The sequence below is a fragment of the Patagioenas fasciata genome, chromosome 1, assembly GCF_037038585.1.
Source record: "Patagioenas fasciata isolate bPatFas1 chromosome 1, bPatFas1.hap1, whole genome shotgun sequence".
NCBI classification, from domain to species: domain Eukaryota; kingdom Metazoa; phylum Chordata; class Aves; order Columbiformes; family Columbidae; genus Patagioenas; species Patagioenas fasciata.
The window spans coordinates 199,100,023-199,121,859 of record NC_092520.1 but is presented as its reverse complement, the minus strand read 5'-3'; the positions used below and the strand labels follow the sequence as shown (position 1 = coordinate 199,121,859).

The 21,837-nt window shown below is 37.4% G+C and overlaps 1 protein-coding gene across 3 annotated transcripts in view; it reads left to right on the top strand.

The window, feature by feature from the left end:
* Positions 1–21,837, top strand: part of CPNE8 (copine 8) — a 105,675-nt gene that overhangs the window by 73,815 nt on the left and 10,023 nt on the right. Inside the window, exons 13-18 of one of the 3 annotated variants that reach the window (XM_065858419.2) lie at positions 647–708; positions 10,274–10,320; positions 11,847–12,028; positions 13,958–14,085; positions 17,999–18,101; positions 21,447–21,504. In XM_065858419.2, coding sequence (XP_065714491.1) covers positions 647–708; positions 10,274–10,320; positions 11,847–12,028; positions 13,958–14,085; positions 17,999–18,101; positions 21,447–21,504 — 580 coding nt within the window. Of the gene's footprint in view, positions 1–646; positions 709–10,273; positions 10,321–11,846; positions 12,029–13,957; positions 14,086–17,998; positions 18,102–21,446; positions 21,505–21,837 lie in introns of those variants that run through there. The other 2 variants (XM_071803419.1, XM_071803418.1) reach the window with 2 other exon arrangements.

Genomic DNA, 21,837 nt, shown 5'->3' with positions numbered 1-21,837 from the left:
ATAATTCGGATTTAACTATTTGGTTCATAGATGTTGTGCAATAGATGAAGATCTTGAATACTGGATCTTTTCCACTTGAGTTTATAGTTCCGTGACTCAAGTGCTGAAAATGCCAGTGACACCTTTAGACCACTGTCTGTGTTCTAGACCTGTATTGTTTCTGAGCGATAGAAGCTAGAGCCGAAGAAATTTCTTATCTTTGCATTTTTTTATATATCCCACTTCATTTATTTTACATATTTCATATATATGTATAATTTACTAGATTTTTTTCATTCTTGGCTAGCATCAATACTCAATACCACTTTGAGATGAGAAATGACATAAATAATTGTAATTGGGTTCTTTAAGCAATGTTGAAATACTCAAAGAATAGATGCATTGTCACCTAGCCTCTAATATTCATGTGTAGGTGTAGTGCACACTGATCAGAAGAGATGTATGTGGTAACCTGCCCTGGAATACAACCTTCCATCCCTTATCTTTTTCTTAAAAAAACAGAGAAGCAATTGTAGCAGATTGTTTTTTTTAACCTTCTGGGATATTACATCTTAAGGATAGAGCTCCAAAAACATTGTGCTTATGTCTCTACTTGTTCAGCTGGGAAATGACAATTCATGTCTGACTGTCTTTTATTTGCTTTCAGGTAACATTGCTTTCCTTCCTAATTGAAACAGAAGTTTCATTCCTTGACTATATTAAAGGCGGGTATGTGATTGGCAACAAACCTTTCTCGTTTTCACAATCTCATTGTCATTCACTAATAATTTGTATGTACTTTGCACATGATGACTCTAAGTAGTATCTGTAAAGAGCTGTATTGTTTCCTCATTTTAGAGGCTGTACTTTCCTACGTAAAGCCTGCAGATAGTTATTGATGTAAGTTAAGTTATGGAACTTCGCTTATAATGTTCGAATTGGTGTGGTGCTAAAACACTGAGTAATGACCACTGATCAGCCAGTGAAAACTGGATTAAGCGAAAGGGAATTACCCATATACTAGCAAATGAGTAAAATGCTGTTTTATTTCCTCTGATTACACTGACCTTTGGTGTACTTAATATTGGCATTTGTTTAGAGACTTTCCCCTGCAAAGGCATTTCTTCAATACTAATTATGTGAAACTTATAACATGTTTAATTTCTCATTTATTGTCATTTTCCCAAAAGGGAAGTAGAGACAGAAGCATCAAATGGCTTACCCTAGACCATGTCTTGAAATAGAATAGAATTTCACAAATTCCTGGCTCTTAACCTCCCTACCAGAACACAATTCTTCTCTAAGATAAATGGAAATACTTTGTCATACGTTCCTAGGTACTTAATGTGGATTTTTGAGTCATAAAATCTGAATATGCATTCCACATTTATCTTAGAGCATTGATTACCTGTGGAGAAACAAGTTAGTTTTTTATGCCAGTCTTCAGCCAGGCTTCAGCTGAAATAATAAAGAAGTCTGTGTTGTGTTTTGACAGTAGCAGTATAAGACTTTGCCTTTTTTCCCAACAGTGATAATCCTACGGATGAGAATGTGCTTAAGGTTTATTCCTAACACATTAATCACCAAAGTTCATTAAGTTAAAGTGACAACCCCCATCTAATTGTTAGCTGCAGAGAAACTGTCAGTGAGCTCTCTCCACTGCCATTGCCTTCAGCGGTTTGAAAAACCACAACCTGCGGCTGTACTCAGCACTGAACTGCTGACCTGTAGGGGGAATGGATTGTTGTTCAGATGTTCTCCAAACTGTTGACCCTAACCCATGATCTGCTGCAGAGTGTAGTTTTTTTCTGTCTCAAGGAATAACAGCCTCTTTGATGTTTCAGTTCTCCAAAGAGTTAAATTTTGAAGTTAGGAAATCCAGGTTCACTGCTATTTGATCTCCAGCCAAGAAAATAAATATTTTCACTAAGGGTAAATTCAGTCTGTTACATATCTCAAAACACTGTGTCTTTTGGCTCATTAAAACTAAACCTGACAAGAATGTTTTATGCATAGTACTTAAAAATGGGAATGCTTAATTAGGGTTTTTAACATTGATGTGGATGTATTCTCCTTAAAATTCTTACTCAGTATCTTTGGAGAAGTTTGTGATTTGCCTTGCTGATTCGCTCACTCTTTGGTGGCTGAACATGTTTTCTCATTTGGATAGGATACAGAGCCTCTACAACATTTGATTTGATTGTTTGATATTACAATGTTGTATGGTGTACACGACTGGTTATGGGTGACCTTCAGAGGGAGTTTTGTTGGCCCATCATGGAGATGTGTAAGTAGGAGGACATGTTAGTAGTGGAAGGAAAGGGCTGTGTGAGAGGGCAGCCGTCCCTCCCCAGGATGGCTGGGGAGCTGGGGGTGCAGCTGAGCAGTGTGGTTGGCAGGCAGGATCTCACCAGCCAGTTGTGCAGTGCACAGCCAAGGCAAGCAGGGCAGGCCCAGAGATGGTGGCCAGGCTCAATGGAGAGTCCAGATCATCAGGGCTGTTTGCGCTGATGAGGCAGACCAAGGTCAGTCTGGGAAGGCAAACCACAGATCCAAGTCAGGACCAGGTCCAACCATTACCAGGCAGAACTATGGTGGACGAAGCAGGGAGGTCAAGCCAGGAAGGCAATCCATGGGGCGGGATCTGGATTAATGAAGTCCATGGCCAGGAATGGGCTTGGCTGAGCTGGAGACCTATACTTCTCAGACATAGCTCAGACAGGGACTGAAGGCTCAGCTCAAATGTGGCTCCTGAGCCAACGGAGAGGCACCTGGTGGAGGGCCGAGGTGAGTCTGTTCGGGGCCATTAAAAGGCTTTTTGGTACACTCGGGATGCTTCTGGACTGCAAACTATCGAGCTTTTCCAGAATTGCTATCCTTACCTCCAGTTCAGTTAAATGGAAACTGCTGCTGGAATAATTCTTCTCTATATTTGCACTCTTGGGATCCTACAGTTTCTCCTCAGAGAGGATTTAATTTGGTTGTTGACTGCATTAGAATCTGTTACAGTTTAGCAAAGGTAAAACTTCTAATATTGGTCAGGCATGCTGTCAAGGTAGTACTGCATCTTTCACAGCTGAAGAACGTGTAAACTCTATATGCTATAAAGAATCCTATTGGCACGTTTGCTTGGCAAGCTGTTCCTCAGGCACCTAGATTGCCATTGTTAGGAAACCAGGTAGTTCTGTGTTTCTGAGTCCGTTTCTAATGATGAATACGGGTTGTGCCTGCTTTGACCCACTGTGAGTAACAGATAGACAGCTACTTGAGATAATGAAAGAGTATTTGGAGTATCAAGGTTCTGGATGTGATTTCCATATGAACAGTCATGGTCAGTCTGTTGTGGAGCACTTCTGATTTGTGCAAATGTTCTGGTTTTAGTACAGGATTGTAGAGTTTGAGAGGAACAGGTCAATTTTATTAGGACTGCTGTTGCCTTTCTCAGGAATATTCCTGTTGTGGACTTTACCAGAAGCAAAAAATGGCCATCCATCCATGTTTACTAAAAGTTTGTTTTGAATGAAGCGTATGTATGCACAGATGCATGAAGAAACAGTTTTACCTCTAGCGTAGCTATTTGTTCTTTGAAGTGTATTTTACATATATACCACAACTATCTTATTTCCCATTCATTCATAATTCATCTCTACAAGAAGAGTGTGTATAAGGAACTGAGGTATTAAGTTTTGTATCTAAATTTGGAAAAAAAATAATATAATGGGAGCATGTGTAATCTTTTTAGGGTGGTTTATCACGTTTCTCACTGAGATGTTACAATACAAGTTAATAAACCTAATTGTCTATATACTGAAGACAAATAGTAGGATTTTTGAATACAAATACTACTTTGTCATTACTGATATTTTGTATACTTCTCTGTAACTGGAAATGAAAGAAGACTTGTGATATTAATAATTACCATTCAAGCTTTTTTTCTCTCTTTTATATAAAAAGAGTGTAAAACAGTAGAATGCTGTGCACTTAAAAGTAAGCAGTAATACTTATCATTTATTTATTTTATACAGAATCTTGTTTAGTGATTCATACAGTTATTTCTGTGTATGTGCCAGTGACAACTGTAGAAGTACGTGTATAAAATGTTGCCTTTCCTTCTGCAGCCGTTGCAGTTTTATTTGTAAATGTGACCAGGAGGCTGAGACTCAGAGTCATTTCCTTGGCTTCTCTGTTCCTTCCTTTGTCTCATTGATTACTACTGTGTATCAGCTGCAGTCCAACTGACAGATTTTGAAGGAAGGGAGAAGAGAAGATTCATCAGTCTGTTTTCCCATCAAGTATCATCTTGCTTTTTTAGTTCCCTGTTTTACTTCCATTTAGTTAGGCAAGGGGAAGAAAACACTGATTCTGCAATTGACACAACATTGGCTCTTTTAAATGGATGTTTATGAAATACTTTATGTTCAGAACTTTAATTGGAATTGATTTGAGGTGTCTAGAGCTAATACTGCTTTAATGGAAATCCTGACATCTTTAACTGTGACAAATTGGGACTACATTATTGATTTCATTTAGGTATTGAGTCTGCATCTGTTTAATTGATATATTGCATTGTAACTATCATCAATATGACTGGTTTTTTTAAAGAGCATTGAAGAATTAAATAGAAGTTTGTCCACTAATTCTGATTTTGTTTTACTACATAATACTGTTTTTTTATGGCAGTATGGCAGGAAAGAGGTAGATGTTTCTTTTGCATCGGAATGTTATGTCAAGGGGTGCCATCTTAGTAGCTGACTTTTTCTAACATATATCTTGTAATACATGTAATCATGTCTCTTGCCACACTGGTCTTCCCATGTATAAAATACGTACATTGTACTAAAAATTAATGTATGCTTCAAAATCAGACTTCTCCTGCCACTTAACAATTAATAACATATTTCTGTCAAAATGCCTCCTAATATGTGAATAAGCTCAGGAATGTAAGGGGTATGGCCTTGAAGAGGAATGCACTTGAAAATATCCTGGTTTACAGGAATGACTGTGAAACACTGAGTTTATAGCCTCCTCTGATTTTGTCTGTAGGAGAGACCAGGAGCCAAAAAGCTGCAAGACTTAGTGGACTGAAAGGATATTTCCATGCAGAAGTTTCTAGCCTGTTAGACTTGTTAGATCATTCCCTATTCTACTAAGTTACTCTAGGCATTTGTAAATCAGTAAAATCAGAAGCTGAATCCTTTTGCAACCCCAAAATATTGTCGTCTCTTCTGTCCCAAATTATTGGAAGATAAGAGGAAATGTTTTCTTTCCATCATATTTAAATCCTTACCTTCATCCAGGTTTTTGGAAATGAACACCCACATGTTATTTGGATTCTAAGGGCTTTGGGCATACATTTTTAACTGTATTGTGTTGAGTCATTGATGGTCATAAAGGAAATTTAGAACTCCTTTCATGACAGCTATTTTCATCCAACCAATGCACCATATAATGCAATGGCCTGCATATTTAATGTTCGGAGGAGACCTGGTGTGCAAGATGGTTTTCAAGCAAGGGCTGCCAGAGCTATGTATTTTGGAGGCTTTACCAGATGTTTTTTGTATCCTTGGGGAGTAATGAGTAATAAGACTATATAAGAGGAAGATCTTATAGAGCTTTTATCAGAAAAATCCTCGTTATGTTGATTCTCCATTTGGCCAAACAAGCATCTGCAAAGGGGAAATTATGAACTAACTGTCACTGGGGACTTAAATGCCATGGAGAGGATACAGCCTCTTGGTAGTGTTAGTTATTCCGTTAGCTCTGTTGTAGAGCTGTGCACAGTAAGTGGTCCTCAAACCTTCAGCAGCTCCCCCCTGCTAACAGACCAGCTGGTTGTCACTCTGAAGCCACAGGAGGAAATTCATGTTTCCTTCCAATGTACTATTTAGAAAAACATAATCATTACGAATGTTATCAAGCCTAGTAGGAAGCTACACCCAGGCTTAGTTTGTTCCCTTACGTATATCAGTGCTGATACAGCTCTTAATAAAAGACAATAGGTCTCACCTTGTTCTCCCAAAGAAATAAAGAAAGTTGCTGCTCTGTGGTTGCAAAGTGATTACTGTTCCTTTTTCAGATACTTTCTTCATTTCTTGTCACAGTACAGGGTAAAAACACCTGTCTGGGTATCAAATAGATCATGTTATTCTATACCAACTCAATTCTGGCAGAGCAGTAGTGATCTGTTCAGCTCTGGATCCATAAGGCACATTGCTGTGCGTGGATGTTCTGCCTGAATTCTCCCTCGGGACAGGACGTGGAGCAGCTCAGCCTGCCTAGCCACGTGTCAATGTTTTAGCAGTTTTTGTGCAAACCCTCATGACCTTGCAACATCACTGATGTAGCAGGTGTTATGAGCTTTTAATGTAGCTCCTTGGAGAACTGTACAGTTGGAAAAGCAGGAACAGAGCCTTAGCCAAAGAATTCTCGTGTTTTAAAATTTGCATCATTTAATCAGTCACCCAAATTTGTCTTGAAGACTTCAGTTTTATATGCTTTTTAATATTTTGAGTGTCTTTATTCTGAATTAATGATTTTTCAACTAATGTCCCTTTACATAAAATAATAAATAATCTCATTTTTAAAAGTTAGTGTTGATGAAAGTTAATATGTTAATAATAGTGACCTAATAGTGTGTACTTGATACAATCTAAGAATTAGTCTGTTAAAAAGAAATAAAACATGTAGTAGAAATAAGAAAAAGGAAAGTGGACTTTCAGATAGATTAATTACATTTAATTTGGTTCCAGAATAACATGTGTTGCCAAGAAAACACTTATTAAAATATCATCCAGATTCATTTTCCAGTCATCCCATTTGGCTTCCGAAGTAGTGATATCTGATGTTTTCATGACACACAGCTTCTAAATTAGCCTTCTTGGATTAATGTTTTAGTTATGGATGTTTAATTTTTTCAGTCCCAATGAAACAGTAGAGAAATTAATACCTTTTGTAATAATCTTTCACACAAAATACACATGTTCAAAATATTAAAACCATTTTTGAAAATAGTTTTTCCAGTGATACTAACTTGAAGTTGAATTATTTATTTGAGCTTGAAAGACCAGGTTTTGTGTTTGAAGATTTAATTATATTTTGATAATTTTGGCTGCAAGGTTTGACCTTTATTTTGTACCTTTTTGCAATTCATTATTCCTTTCCTCAGAGGACACTGGTGCCCTGTATGACTTGGGCTTCTATGTCTCTTTTCCATAAGATCATATTCAGAGGGATGTTTCTGATAACAGAATCATAATCATTTAGGTTGGAAAAGACCTTTAAGATTGAGTCCAGCCATTAGCCTAACACTGCTAAGTCAACCACTAAACCCTGTCCCAAAGCACCATATCTACATGTCTTTTAAACCCCTCAGGGATGGTGACTCCCCCACTTCCCTGGGCAGCCTGTTCCAATGCCTGACAGCCCTTTTGGTCTAAAAATTCTTCATGATATCCAAACTAAGCTCCCCCAGCACAATTTGAGGCTGTTTCTTCTTGTCTTATTGCTTGTTACTTGAGAAAAGAGACCAACACCCTCCATGCTACAACCTCCTTTCAGGTAGTTGCAGAGAGCAGTAAGGTCTCCCCTCAGCCTTCTTTTCTGCATACAGAAGTTACATGATAGATCAAACAAAATGATCATTGAAAACAGGGCAGTCACAGTGCAGCTTTGCTCTATGAGGTTTTGTTGAAGCTTTCCTGGTCCTCTGTAAGACGTGAATGATGTTCTTTGGGGTCATGAGTCCATAAGAAAAAGTGACAGATGCATTAAGAGTGGGATGAAGTTTCCTGAACTGTGTAGGCATCTAATGCCATTTTAGACTACCAAAAATGTCCATGGTGTAGTAAGTACCCTGGGGGTTATAAAATGACATTAGGAACCTATATTTAGGAAACTGAATTTGAAACTATGTACAGTCATCTATTAATGGTTGAAATAATGTAATTGGTTTAAGTTCTTGCATGACACTGTCTTGGGAATGTACCTACAGATGGAAACAAATTATAGAGATGTAGACGTCAGATTCAATCTCATTTTATGTCATGATTTTTATAGCTGTCAAATTGGCAGATACTGTAACATACAAAAGTCATAGTCCACGTTATGTTGGATTGTAAATGGGAGAGGGTGTTTTTTTGGTTAACCAGGTAAGTTTCTGTTATCTGGAACAGTATATTTTTAATACAGATAGACACCAGTTGGAGGAATACTTCAGAAACTGATGCTGTCAATCATTACCTGAAAATTACCATGAAAATTAGGTTTGCTGGTTTTGCCATTAGATGTGGTTTTAATATTTATTTTACTTTTGTTAGCTGTTTTCCTTTTTAATCTTCTTTTACTGTGTTTTCTCTTGTTTCTGCCTTGAATTCACTATCTACGAAACTCTGTTTCTTACTAGTTGGATCATAACAGCTGATCCAGAAAATTAGTTTACAAATAAGTTTTGCTGTTCTTATGCAGAGGAAAAGCTGTTTGAGGTTTGGTTTGGTTTGGTTTGGTTTTTTCCCGCAGTGACACATTCTTCAGCACACTGAAAGATTTCTGTGCTTGATGTACCTGACATGTAATGCTCAGAGGAGTCTTGTTTTGCTCTTCAAGCATAGCACCACATCAAAGCCCTTAAAATTTATGTACAGGGGATTGTAGCCCCAATGCAGTTTTGTTTAGCAGTGCCAGTAAGGACTTCAAGCATAAATCTGAAAACTGTGTTGTATTAGGCTTCTTTGTTGTTGTTTTTCCTAACCCCTTCTTATCTGAGGAAGAATACAACTTTTCTGCACGCCATAGTGTGGAACACTACTTGACGTGTACGTCTTAAGATCCTTATTCTTACAACTAACTGACAGTGCAGATGTTGTGATTAAGAAGCCACAAAGCCTGGCATTTGGGTACAGATCAAACAAAGCCTGACTTGTTGTGCCATTAAAATATTTTTGGTGAGACCACATAAAGCAGAATGCAGATGTATTGGCAGAAAGAGTCTCTCGGAAATCTTAGGTCTCTGAACTTCTCAGAGGTTGCAGCAGCTTTCACTGTTTTTTTTGTTCAAGTCCATATAGATGCCAGAGTGGTTTTAGACATACTTGGGGCTGACCGTGTTCCAAGGAGCTACATGACTTCTTGATACTGTGGGCATTGATAGACTTTTATAATACCACTTTTTGGAGACGGAATCAACCTGTAACCTAGCTTATTTTGTGTTGGCCTTAATCAGTATGATAAAATGATTCCATGTGATTTTTTTTCTTATACACAGCTTTTTATGAAAAAAAATAGTATTTTCTCTGGCCACATCAGGTTATTTGAACAGGAAACAGTTACTGCAAGGCCAAGTATCAAATTGTTGATGTTTAATCGAAATGTGTATGAGTTAAATCTGTTCGGTAACTTTCAAAGAGCTTTCATCTTTGCTAATTTGGTCATTTAGTTCGCAGGTGCACATGCTGTGAGAGGCAGAAACTTGAAGGAAGGGGTAAAAGACTCAATCTGAGCGAAACGTCTGTTTCATATTCATACAAACTCTTTTTCCTGACAGAGTCCTACTAGCTAAGAGATTATCTCCAGAATGACAGTATTTTGTCCTGAAGAAAGCTGTGGAACAGAACTACATTTAATTGGATTGTCACTCTGTAAAAGTCTATTAATGATCAATTTTTCTGACAACAACTCTGTGCTAACAATTGATCCATGCATGATAATGGATTTATTTAGCTATTGCTCCAAATACAGATCTTTATGTTGCTGCTTCCAGATTTTACTTTACCTTGATATGCTCACTCAAAGTACTGATTATGTTCACAGGAATGAAATCCAATGCCAAAAACTATGTTATCCTGTAGAAATATTTTATGCATAGCATGATTTCAGATATGCTCTGAATGAAGATAGAGTTTTAGTGTTAAGAAAAGAAGCAGATTAGTAAAACCTGACTTCCCTTGCCAAAGTCTTCCATGACTAGGGCTAGAATATGTACAAGGAAAAATCAGTATTACTGATTAAAATGAATTGATAATGGTTATAGATATTAATAACCTTATTAACAATTAGGATTTTTAATAAACAATTGAAAAAAAAAAAGGATGGAGTAAAGTAACTGTTTTCATTGTGTTAATAAAATAACGTTATGTATCTCTTGACTGGAACATTTGTAAAAGAGTATTTTCAGTGTTTATTTCCTGTATTACAAAGTCATTGTCCTACTGTTTGTCCACAATCAATGTTATCATCTCTTGTTTATTTTTCCACATAACAGTAAAACTATTAATAAAATTTGTATTTGCTTTTTCTGCAGAACCCAAATCAATTTCACAGTTGCTATTGATTTCACAGCCTCAAATGGTAAGAACAAAAAAAATAGAAGTCTTGTGTATGTATGCATTTTGTTCAGATTTAAGTGTGCATATCTGTGTATCTATGTCAGTATTCTGCTTTACTTCATTGTGTTATTGATTATGTGTACGCCTGGCACCACCTGGAATCAGGATTCTGTATTGCTGAGCAACAGACTAGAGGTCAGTTCCTACCCAGAAAAGCAGGGCAAACAGAACACATAAAAATTGAAAAAGCTAAATATAAAATTTATTGGGTAGGAGCAGTTTACAAATATTTGCGTACTTTTTTGTGGTTTGGGGTTTTTTATTATTGCTGGGAGAAAACTGGCTAACTTAGATGACCTCACAGAGAGGGGCAAAAGAAAGGAGTTTAAGGTGGAGTGAGGCTGCAGTGAGATGAAGCAAAGTTGTCATCCTCCTCCAAAGCTGCTTTCAGAATGTCATAACACTTTTGTGAATTCTGTAGTCAAAGTGTATACCATATTATAAAATGACGCAAATTCACACCTTATGAAGTTCAACAAGGCCGGGTGCAAGGTCCTGCACATGGGTTGGGGCAATTCCAAGCCAGAGGGGGATATCCCAGCCATACAGGCTGGGCAGAGAATGGATTAGAGCAGTCCTGAGGAGGACTGCTTGAGAGTGTTGGTTGCTGTTGCTGAGAAGCTCAGCATGACCCAGCAATGTGCACTTGCAGCCCGGGAAGCCAACTGTGTCCTGGGCTGCACCAAAAGGAGCGTGGCCAGCAGGTCGAGGAAGGTGATTCTGCCTCTCTGCTCCACTGTTGTGAGACCCACCTGGAGTCCTGCATCCACCTCTGGGGCCTCCAACATGGAGGGACATGGAGCTGTTGGAATGAGTCCAGAGGAGGGACTTGAAGATGATCAGAGGGCTAGGGCACCTCTCCTATGAAGGCAGCCTGAGAGAGTTGGGGTTCTTCATCCTGGAGAAGGCTCCAGGGAGGCCTTACAGCAGCCTTTCAGTACCTAAAGGGGACCTAGAAGAAAGCTGTAGAGGGACTTTTTAGTAGGGCCTGTAGAGATAGGAAAGGAGTAATGGCCTTAAGCTGAAAGAGGGTAGATTTCAATTAGACATAAGGAAGAAATTCTTCCTCATGAGAGTGGTGGGGCACTGGAAAACGCTGCCCAGAGAAGCTGTGGATGCCCCATCCCTGGCAGTGTTCAATGTCAGGTTGGACGGGGCTCTGAGCAACGTGGTCTAGTGGAAGATGTCCCTGCCCATGGCAGGGGGTTGGAACAAGATGATCTTTAAAGGTCCCTTCCAACCCAAACCATTCTGTGATTCTAAGTCCAATCACAGTTTCTTGTTGCCTGTTCAATGCTGAAAAGGTTTACAGCTACTGCTGTTAACCTATTAAAATGTGTTCAGAACAGTCCATTTTTACCTGATAGAACCACAGCTATTTATTCAGGAAATAAGTTAATTTTCTTTTAATGATCTTTTCTTTACAATTTCTAATTTCTTAGATTTCTATAATTTTTAAGAGAGAAAATCTGATCCTTGCTTCAACAGGTAACCCTTCACAGCCAACTTCATTGCACTACATGAATCCCTATCAGCTGAACGCTTATGGCATGGCACTGAAAGCAGTAGGTGAAATCATTCAGGACTATGATAGCGATAAAATGTTCCCGGCTCTAGGTTTTGGAGCTAGACTCCCTCCAGATGGAAGAGTATCACATGAATTTGCACTGGTAAGTAAATTAATATTTATAAATTGTTTTAATTTCTTTACTACAACATTTTTGGAGTTCAGCTTCAGTCTTAAGTGATTACTGGACAAGTAGAGAACAGAGAATATGGTGATTCTTCTGTCTAAAAGGCTATTTCAAAATTTTTCATCATAGTGAAGTTACTGATGGAAATCCAGAATGAAGAAGTCCCTGTAGGCCAAAAATAGTAATAAAGAAAAGTAATTATCTTTAACCTCATCTGTGGCAGCATGAGAAGCAGATGCTTGAAAGAATTTAGACTGAAGCTGTTCTATCTTAAAAAGCAAGTGAATCATGATCCAAGATAATCTTTCATTATTATTGTTGTTACTGTTCTCTCTCATTTTCTGGGATCTCTTTGTCTTTACCAGGCTGCTTAGTTTAGAGACATAGAGATAACTAAGTGGACTCTAAGACTGGGGTGACCAGAACAAGTCTGAGACTGGTCCATGTGCTAGTTAAATTACAAACCTAAAATCTAACAGAATTTTCCAGACAGCTTGATGTGTTGTAACTGATGCTTGTGACTGGCATGGATGTTTATCTCCTTGCTTATTTTGAGGTTTTTGTTCTTCTGTAAGATAAAGTTGTCAGAATTTCAGCAAGTGTAGTTATATCAGGTGAGTGTAAATTAGATAGCAACAAAGACATGGCAGAAGAGTAGTGATTGTAGATGTGTATTTTTTCTGTCAGCCTGTGCTAGAAAACAATGCCATATGTCTTATCTCAAGGAAGGGTTTTCCACATGGATAGTAATTTAGAACAGGTGCAATTGCAGATACTAATTTGAATCACAGACTTGCTTTGGACTTCCATGTAGCAAGTTCAAATATATTGGTACATATAATCTTAAGGCTATTAAAACAGCAGACTTATTCTTGGCTGCTTCCAGTTTTGAAAGTAGTTTCTCAAGTTGATCCAGTTAATTCATGAGACATTATGGTGCTAATATAGAGGAAAAAACAGTCTTCCTTCCTCCATGTAGGCGTCTCCCATTTAATGCTAAGCAGTGTTTTCAGCACTCTTTTAACATTCTAGATCAATTCCATTAAAAATCTCCTTTGCTTTTCCAGATTTGCAGGGAGGTATACTCTACTTCAGAATGAGATACTGGTACATTAAGGCAGTGAGGTGTTGTCACATACAGTAAGGTTATTTGGAAGGTTTTGAAGCTTTACATGGATCATTTGTTTGGCCTGACATTGGGTCATTAATCTGGGATTTAGCTTATGTTTGTATTGTCATCTGTAAATAGATATCCTTATTATAGAGTCATTATGGAGATAGGTAATAAAATGCCTACCCAAAGAATTTACTGTCCCAACCATTTCAGTGGGTTCCCAAAGAATATGTTAGTTTCTTCATCTCTCTATACCAGTCTGAGAATCAGTTTTCCAATGTAGAACAGTGCACCAAAAGAATGAAGAGTTTATAGTTTACCTTATACTCACATAGTGTAGGAACATCAGGATCTGCCTACCATTTATTTTTTTCATTTTTTAAAATAAGAAATAATTGAGCCAGAACTGTGCTCTTAAACATTATTCCAGTTTTATATCTGCCCTGTAATTCATACCTCAACTCCACACAGGGAAATGCCTGTTACTATTTTGCATGTAAGAAAGACTGTTTCATTCTAGTTAGGGTGGTATTTATGTCTAGGAACCAGGTCCAGTGATTCAGGCTGCACATATAATAGCACGAAGCTGCTAGAACCTCCTTCCCTAAGCAGTTAACACTCAAAACCAACTATGGCACTTATATTAGTCACTTGTAGTAAACTCTCTGAATAGATCCTGGAATGCTTAGGTCTTCGCCATTTAAAAATGTACACCGGGTAGTGTTCACTAACCTACATCATTTTTGCTTCATAATTACATTTAGCAATTAATCAACTTTTATTTTTATTAGAATGGAAACCCTCAAAATCCGTACTGCCATGGAATTGATGGTGTAATGGAGGCATATTACAGGAGTCTAAAATCTGTACAGCTTTATGGACCAACAAACTTTGCCCCTGTAATTAATCATGTAGCCAGGTAAGCATCACAACAGGTTCTTCACAGAAACTTCTTATTGTCAGTACAACTATCACGTATAAAAGGCTAACAGTTGCAGGATGCTAAACATTGAAAAAGGTATTTACGGTTGTTTTGTTTATTCAGTTTAACATGATTAACTTGTACCTTTGAGTAGGTTTGAAGACCATGTGGTAGTATTGTGCAGAATTTCATCACCGATTAGAAATAAATACAAGTGATCCAGTTGATCCACCCTCTGTTAAAATCTCAGAAGAAATAAAATTTTTGTGAGATCACTCTGCCATGCTCCTTTTTTTTTCCTTTGGAGCACAGAGTTTTTGCTTCAAAGAAAAGACATAAATCTAATTTTAAAATATTTTTTTTAATGCATATGTCATTCTTCTAATCTCAAAATGTTCAAAATGTAAACAAAATTTTCACGGCTCTTTGTCGCAACACTTCCCAGCTGGTCATGGTACTGTTATGGCAATAGTGCAGCAGCCACCACTGGGGACCCACAATGCTGTGCTATGCAACAGCTCATCTGACTTCTCAAAGTAAAACCTTCTTGCGTTTGTAGAAGTTTCTTAAAGAGGATAATGTTGCCTTATTGTGGCAGAGAAGATCATGACTTATAGTATCCCTCAGTGTGTTGGTATAGGAAAAGTGATATGTCTCAGCTAATTTAGCCAAGTAACTACCTGAACAGACTTTATTTTATTTATAGGTATAGAGAAAGAACTAATGTTTATAAAATAAAGCAGTAGGGATACATAGATAATTGTACTGTTAATGTTTTATTTATGAGCTTGCAAAAAGGATATAATTGTTGCAGAAAATTTGTATTTAGTGTCTGTTCTTCCTCTTGGTAGTTCTATAGCTCAATGAAAAATAATTTGCAAGTTCCATAGTGCAAAGAATTTTCTGTGCACCCCAGCATGGCTTGGGTTGGTTTCAGTTATTTATCATTAGGATTAGTTGTTCCATCTTCGAATCATACCATGCAAATTATGTACATGTATATTCCACTGCTTCTGTTTAGCAACTAGCTGTTTCCTTTTAATCTTCTGTTTGACAGGGTCTCTCTAGTAGCAGTTTTCAGATTGTGAGGAAATATGCCAGTCCTTATGAAGTATGGAATTCCAGGCATTTGTTGTCTGTATTAGCCATGTTAACTGGAAATCTAACCCACTGATTTTTCTGGCTCTTTCTTCTTTAGAACTATTGTATCAGCTGAGCTGGCTGGTTCAGAATTTTGCAGTTAACCTCAAGCCTCTTGTGCATTGCAGAAATTCATCATCTAGTACCATCAAAGCATTGGCATAAATTGAGTTCCTTTTCTAACCAGTTGTTTTTCAGGGATATTTGTCAACTTCTGCAGAATTACAGAAGCCTGCCACCTGCATTTGTAGTTCTTCCACTGAACTTTTCTCTAAATATCAAGTGGTTGCAAACTTTGGAAACTCCTTCTGGTAGTAAATCACACTGCAATATAGTGCAAAAGTTAAGTATCTTCCTGAGGATTTCTACTGCATCATCATCCTTAATACAGTCCATGTTCCAGCCCAGTTGTCAGTAACATGATTTTCTTTCAATGTTCAGTTTCTTCGCTCTTCTATTGACTTTAATATACATGGTAGTAGAAATTATGATCTAGCTGTATTTACTTTTTGAACATACTTTCAGTCTCAAAGAAACTTCTTCCCACATCCCTCGTACTTCAAATATGCCTCTGATGAAATCTCTGGAAACTGTGTCAGATATTACTATCCGGTTGTGATCTCAGAACTCTTCAGAAGCTCTTTAAGCAGATAATGACTTTATTATCCTTCCCCTGACTAGGGAATTATCTACACCAGATTCTACCTAGTATCATTTGTTATCTCCCCTCCTCATAGAAAATTTTTCTCGCAGAAGACTTCAGAATGTGTTATTCTGTGAAATAACCAAATTTCTATTCAGTTTCTTCAGTGTAGGCATGTAGTATTAAGTGCTCAGAAAGAATAATGAATTTTTGTTTTACTCTCTCGTCTTATCATCCCTTGTCACTGCAGTCATCAATGAAAAGATCATAAACATTATGGAAAAATGAGGATAAAAAAGTCTCTGCATGGCAGAGAAAATGTATTCCATAGTAGGTCTTATTAATCTAGATATTTAACCATCTGTTCCTACTGCCAGGATGTAAATAGATGTTCAGCAGGTTCATTGTCTGTGTGGCTTTTCTACCCGTCTGTATCTTGGGGATGGAGAGAAATGAGAGTAGCGACTTTATGTGAGTTGTAGATTCCATTTCACACACATTCCTCCAAACTCTTCCAAATGTTGTGGTCACAGCATCTTATTTATTGGCCGTACTTGCTTGCAAATGCCCTGTATAACATCAGAGTTAGAATTTACTAAGCACGTGCAATCATCATGAGCATCATTAGAACAGATCCTATTTGGTGACACAGACCTTTCATGTTCAGTGCCCAATAAGACAGTGGCAGTCATATTCTGTACTGGGGCATTCCACAGTATTCATAGGGCGACTAATATTGTCTGGAGAAGAGGAGGCTTAGAGGTGAGCTCATCACTCTCTATAACTACCTGAAAGGAAGTTATAGCCAGGTGGGGATTGGTCTCTTCTCCCAGGCAGTCAGCAATAGGACAGAGGGACATGGGCTTAAACTCTGCCAGGGGAAATTTAGGCTGGATATTAGAAAGAAATTCTTTACAGAAAGAGCGGTCAGGCATTGGAATGGCTGCCCAGGGAGGGGGTGGACCTCCCTGGAGGTTTTTAAACTGAGATTGGACATGGCGCTAAGTGCCACGATCTAGTAAATGGACTGGAGTTGGACCAGGGGTTGGACTTGGTGATCTCTGAGGTCTTTTCCAACCCAGTCGATTCTGTGATTCTGGGACTTTTTTTTTTCGTTCTGCTCTCCATACTGCCTATCACCAGTTTTATCACAAGGTTCTCCTGTTTGACTCCTTCACAGCACCAAGAGCCTTCATGGAGAGTTGTAACTATATTGGCTGCTGTCAAGTGGAGCAGCAAGTGGAGCAGCCTGTTCCACGCAAAAAAAATAAGTTCTTCACTAACCGTATAGGACACTTTGACCCATGGGAGCTGAAGATAAATGAACTGAAGTCTTCATTTCTGGTATGCAGGCCACAGAGTTCAGTGTGGCTACTACCAACTCGCTTTCTTGAAGGACTTCCCAAATCTTCAAAAGCTGCTCATTTTCCAAGAGCAGTTGCTTCTTGGGCCCTTCAGTTGAGGCGGGACTGGAATGGCACTGGATACTTTTCGTTTTGTATTTGTGTACAGAACAGGGAGAAGTTGAAGTCTTGAAATCACGTGTGGGTGGTGCAAAGAGATTAATATCTAAACCAAGGCTTCAGGGTGCGTGTTCAGCCATTTTACAAATGTGCACACAAATGGAAACTATAAGTCTACTGGTATGGTCAGTAAGTTTTTGTAAGACAAGAAAAAAATTAATGAAATATTTATGTAATGTGCTGATTCCTGATAAATTATATTTGTGCTATAAAACCTATACGCATGTTCCCTTCATACCAAGCTATGTTCCTTAGAGGTAATAACTGTTCAATAACTTAGACTTCTAACAACTCGTGATTTTTTTAAAGGACATTTTGTCCACGCTCCTCTTTGCAGTGATACAGTTCCCATTTTCACTGATTCAACACATGCAGATTATCGCTATCAATATTGTAGTAATGAATGTTGTTCTGATGTTCTCATTCAAGAGTAACATCCATCTTAATTATGAATGTCTTTACTTTTGAAATCCACTGCATCATATTTCTGTATTTTTATTAGTCCTTAGTAGGCAAATTTTTAGAATAAAGCTTCTTTTCATATTAGTTCCTTTGTATAAAGGGTTTTTTTTACTATTATAATGTTATTTTTTTCTTTCCTTAGATATGCCGCTTCAGTAAAAGATGGCTCCCAGTACTTTGTTCTTCTCATTATTACAGATGGGGTTATTTCCGATATGGCTCAAACAAAAGAATCCATAGTAAATGTAAGTTTTGCTGAAAGTGCTGGAATTCGAAGGAATTAAGTTTCTAGGAATTAATATTTGGGACAATAAAATAAAACAGTTAATATTTAAGGCACTAAATTTGTTCCATAAATTAACGTATTTTTTCCAAACAGCAGAAGTTTATTATGCGTAAAGACAAAAAGAAACAAAAACTTGAATCTCAGCTTAATTAAGTAGTGTTCTGTGGGAACTGATACTTTTCCTCTCTGACACTGTGTGTTCATATGGTTTTCCTCATCTGATTCTTCCCTCCTGCTTCCTCATGCACATTCCACCATGTGAACTGTTCTTTCTAGTAATTGCAGACAGCTTTGATGCACACACTTCACCACCACCACCACTTTTTAGGAACTGCTCCAAACTTTCTGATCCCATATGGCAAGCATACCAGTCATCTGATTTCCTTCTAAATAGTTCCCTGGAATTTTAAAAATTCTTAGTTGTTTCTCAGTTTATACATTATTTTCAATATTTTTCTCTTCAAAACAGCTATGCTTATAATTAATATACTGTATTAAGAACAAGTTTCACTTTTGCGCCTGGGAGATGCCAGGTGAAAGTGCACTGAAACAGCTATCAGACAGGATTTGAAAAGATCTATACTAACAGTTTAGAACATACCACAGCAGATCTAGTTGCTAGTGAAGTGGTGGCTGAAAAGCCTACATTAAAATAATTAAGCATGATTTCAAAATGGGTAGCACAGAATTAGGCAGCCTGTTTTTTGAGGCCCACTGTCTCTACCTCCAGTAGAGACTCAATACCGTCCTGGTTTGTAGGGTGCACATGCAAATATTAATGAATGTTCTTGCATCTCTTTCCCTGGAGAGCAAGATGCCCTCAAGTTCTAGCCAGTAGCACAAGGACAGAGTCTGTGTCAATAAGGACTCTTGACATCCCACCTGTAAGTTTTTATACCCAAAGCTACAGCTGTGTTTGAAGGCACCACTTTGCTTCCTCTCCTCTTCCAGTATTAAAATACGATAAACCACTTTTAAAGCAGATAAACAAGCGTTTAGCTTGGAGGTTCATCCTCTAGTTTAGCTTAGAAGTTTGGTTACAAAAAGGCTCCATGGATCAAAAAGAGCAGCTCTTGATTTAACTTATCCCTCAATTTAAAGTCCATATGAGACCAACCAGTCCATTTGGCTGATGTTTTGTAAAATTGAGTAAATAATTTGCCACTAAGACACAGAAAAACCTTGTTTCCGGTAATAGTTATTTTCCAGGAATAATAGCTGTTAGCCTGAAACTGTCTGGAAATACAGATGTGTTGTTAGCTTGGAATGAGTGGACATTTGGGAATATTTGCTATCTTTATGAAGATGTATTTGGTTTTCTGTATACTCTTCGAACTGTGAGCACAGCGTACCATGACGGAACTAATTAAATGCTGTTCAATAGCAGTTTTTTCTGTCTTAAGAATATCCAAAGTAATAAAAAGGGCGGTGATGTTCAATGCAGCTTGATATGTATAAAACTCAGGAAGAGTATATTTCATTTTTTAACACTAATTGTGCTTTTAGGCATCTTTCTCATTACAGCATATATGTCAGACACATTCTGTTTTACCAAACTGTTTAAAGGTTACGCTGTCATTCAGGAAATGCCAGCACTTATGTGCAAAAGTTTAACTCTTTGTCTTTATCATGTCCTTGCCACTTACTGTTTCATATACATTGTGTCACATGATACTGTGTCTATCTGAGTAGGAATCTCTTTAAAGGATGTTTTCTTTACAGTCAAGTGGTAGGATTCTAGAAAACATCTGAAAAACAGAAGGTGTTATGTTGTAAGAAATGCCTTCATGTCTGGAAAATATTCCATACTCACTATTATTGACTTAGACAGTGCCCTGTATTTCAGGTACAATTACACCGTATTTGTGGCCCTTAATCACATACTGGCTGATGTTGGAAGGGACCTCTGGATGTCATCTTGTCCAGCCCTCTGCTCGAGTAGGGCCACCTAGCGCTGTTTGCCCAGAGCTTTTAACTATTATCTTCAGTAGCGCATTAGTTTTTAACTAACAAGCGATTATTAGACGGTTTTTTTGGTTTTTCTTTTAGTTTGCTACAAAATTTTACCTGAAAGCTTGACTATGTAGTAACACTCTGTGATGAATTTGCAGCCAGTGTGTAGCACATAGTGTATAATGTCTAGTGGTGTAGAACATTAAATAGTGATTTATAGAATGGCATATTTTCATTGTTTCAAATAGCATGTTTACAGTAATTAACTGTAAAGCTACTTAAAGAAAGTTGGTTTATATATATATTTGTATTATGACAAATGAAGAATGGGAAATGCTGATGATATATCTAAAATTATAAACACATTTTATATTCCAAAAGAAAAATATAACAATATGTTGTAAAACCACTTGACTTCAGACTTCAGTGAAGCTGAAAGTGTAGATCTGTGATTCTGGCTAGTGTACACTCCCATTTAAAATTGCTCTAGAAATTTCACAATTCAGCAGAATATCTCAATAAGGAACAGTTGTTAACCCTGACATTTGGTGATGGGTTTTTTTAGTTGTTACCCTCCTCAACAGAGGCAGTTTCAGATCATTTCTTTAAAGTAACAGATACCTGGTGCTACTATTGTGGCAGGAAAATCCAGTATTTATGATACTGTCTTTGTCATTTTAAAGGTTTTACAGAGAGTTTATTCATGGAAAGCCAGATATCATCTTTGCCATGTTTCATTGGATGCAAAAGATTACATAACATTAAAAATCTTACTGTAAGTCAATTCAATATCTGACTTACTTTGTGTCATGGATGACTGACTTGAATAAAATTTCATTCGTGAAAGAAATATAAGATACGTATTACTCAGGTAATTTACTCTCTTGAGAAGAACTGGCATAAGACCTGTGTAAAAAAATAATGTCACATAGTGCCAGGCAGCTATATAACATCGAGAAACAGCAAAGTACATTTAAATACATGTCAAACTGTTACTGGGTACATATTTGCAATTAATGTCAGTTTGCAGAAGCTTCCAAGATAAATTTGTCATCTTAGTCGTCAGATTAGTATTAAAACCTAACATAGTCTGTGTTTAGTTACGATCCTATAGTATTCCGAGATTTTATAAAGAAAAAAAATAAAATAATCATCTTCCTTTCTCTCTTCATCCAGGATGTTTTGTACCATTTAAGCAGACAGTTTACACAATTCAGCTTTTCAGGTGGAAAAAAAAAATTGTTCCTTAAAACATAACTTCTGCATTTTTTTTATTCCAGTTGTCCTCATATCTCACATATTATTGGCATAGGTTATGTTATCCGTTAAACCTCTGTTTCTTCTTTTGAAGGCTTCAAAGCTTCCTATGTCAATAATTATAGTGGGCGTAGGACCAGCAGAGTTTGATGGTAAGTGTTCAATTTTTTCCTACAATTTTTAATATTTGTTTACATTTTAGTATTCTAATATGTGGCTTTTCAAACAAATATTGTTCTTTATAAGAGCATCATATGGAACAAGCAGTAAGGGCTGTTGACATTTCCAGCTGGATTGATTGATAACTGAGTATGATTTGAAGCTACCATGTGGAGCTGTGGAGCCCCTCAGGCTCTCTGCTCACATCACGGAACCATATGGGGGCTCTGCATTTACAGAGCTCCAGAAGATGAGTGGAAAAAAGCCCCCATGGTAAAGTAAGCATACTCAAGTAATGTTGAATTTCTTCAGCACGGATATTTAGT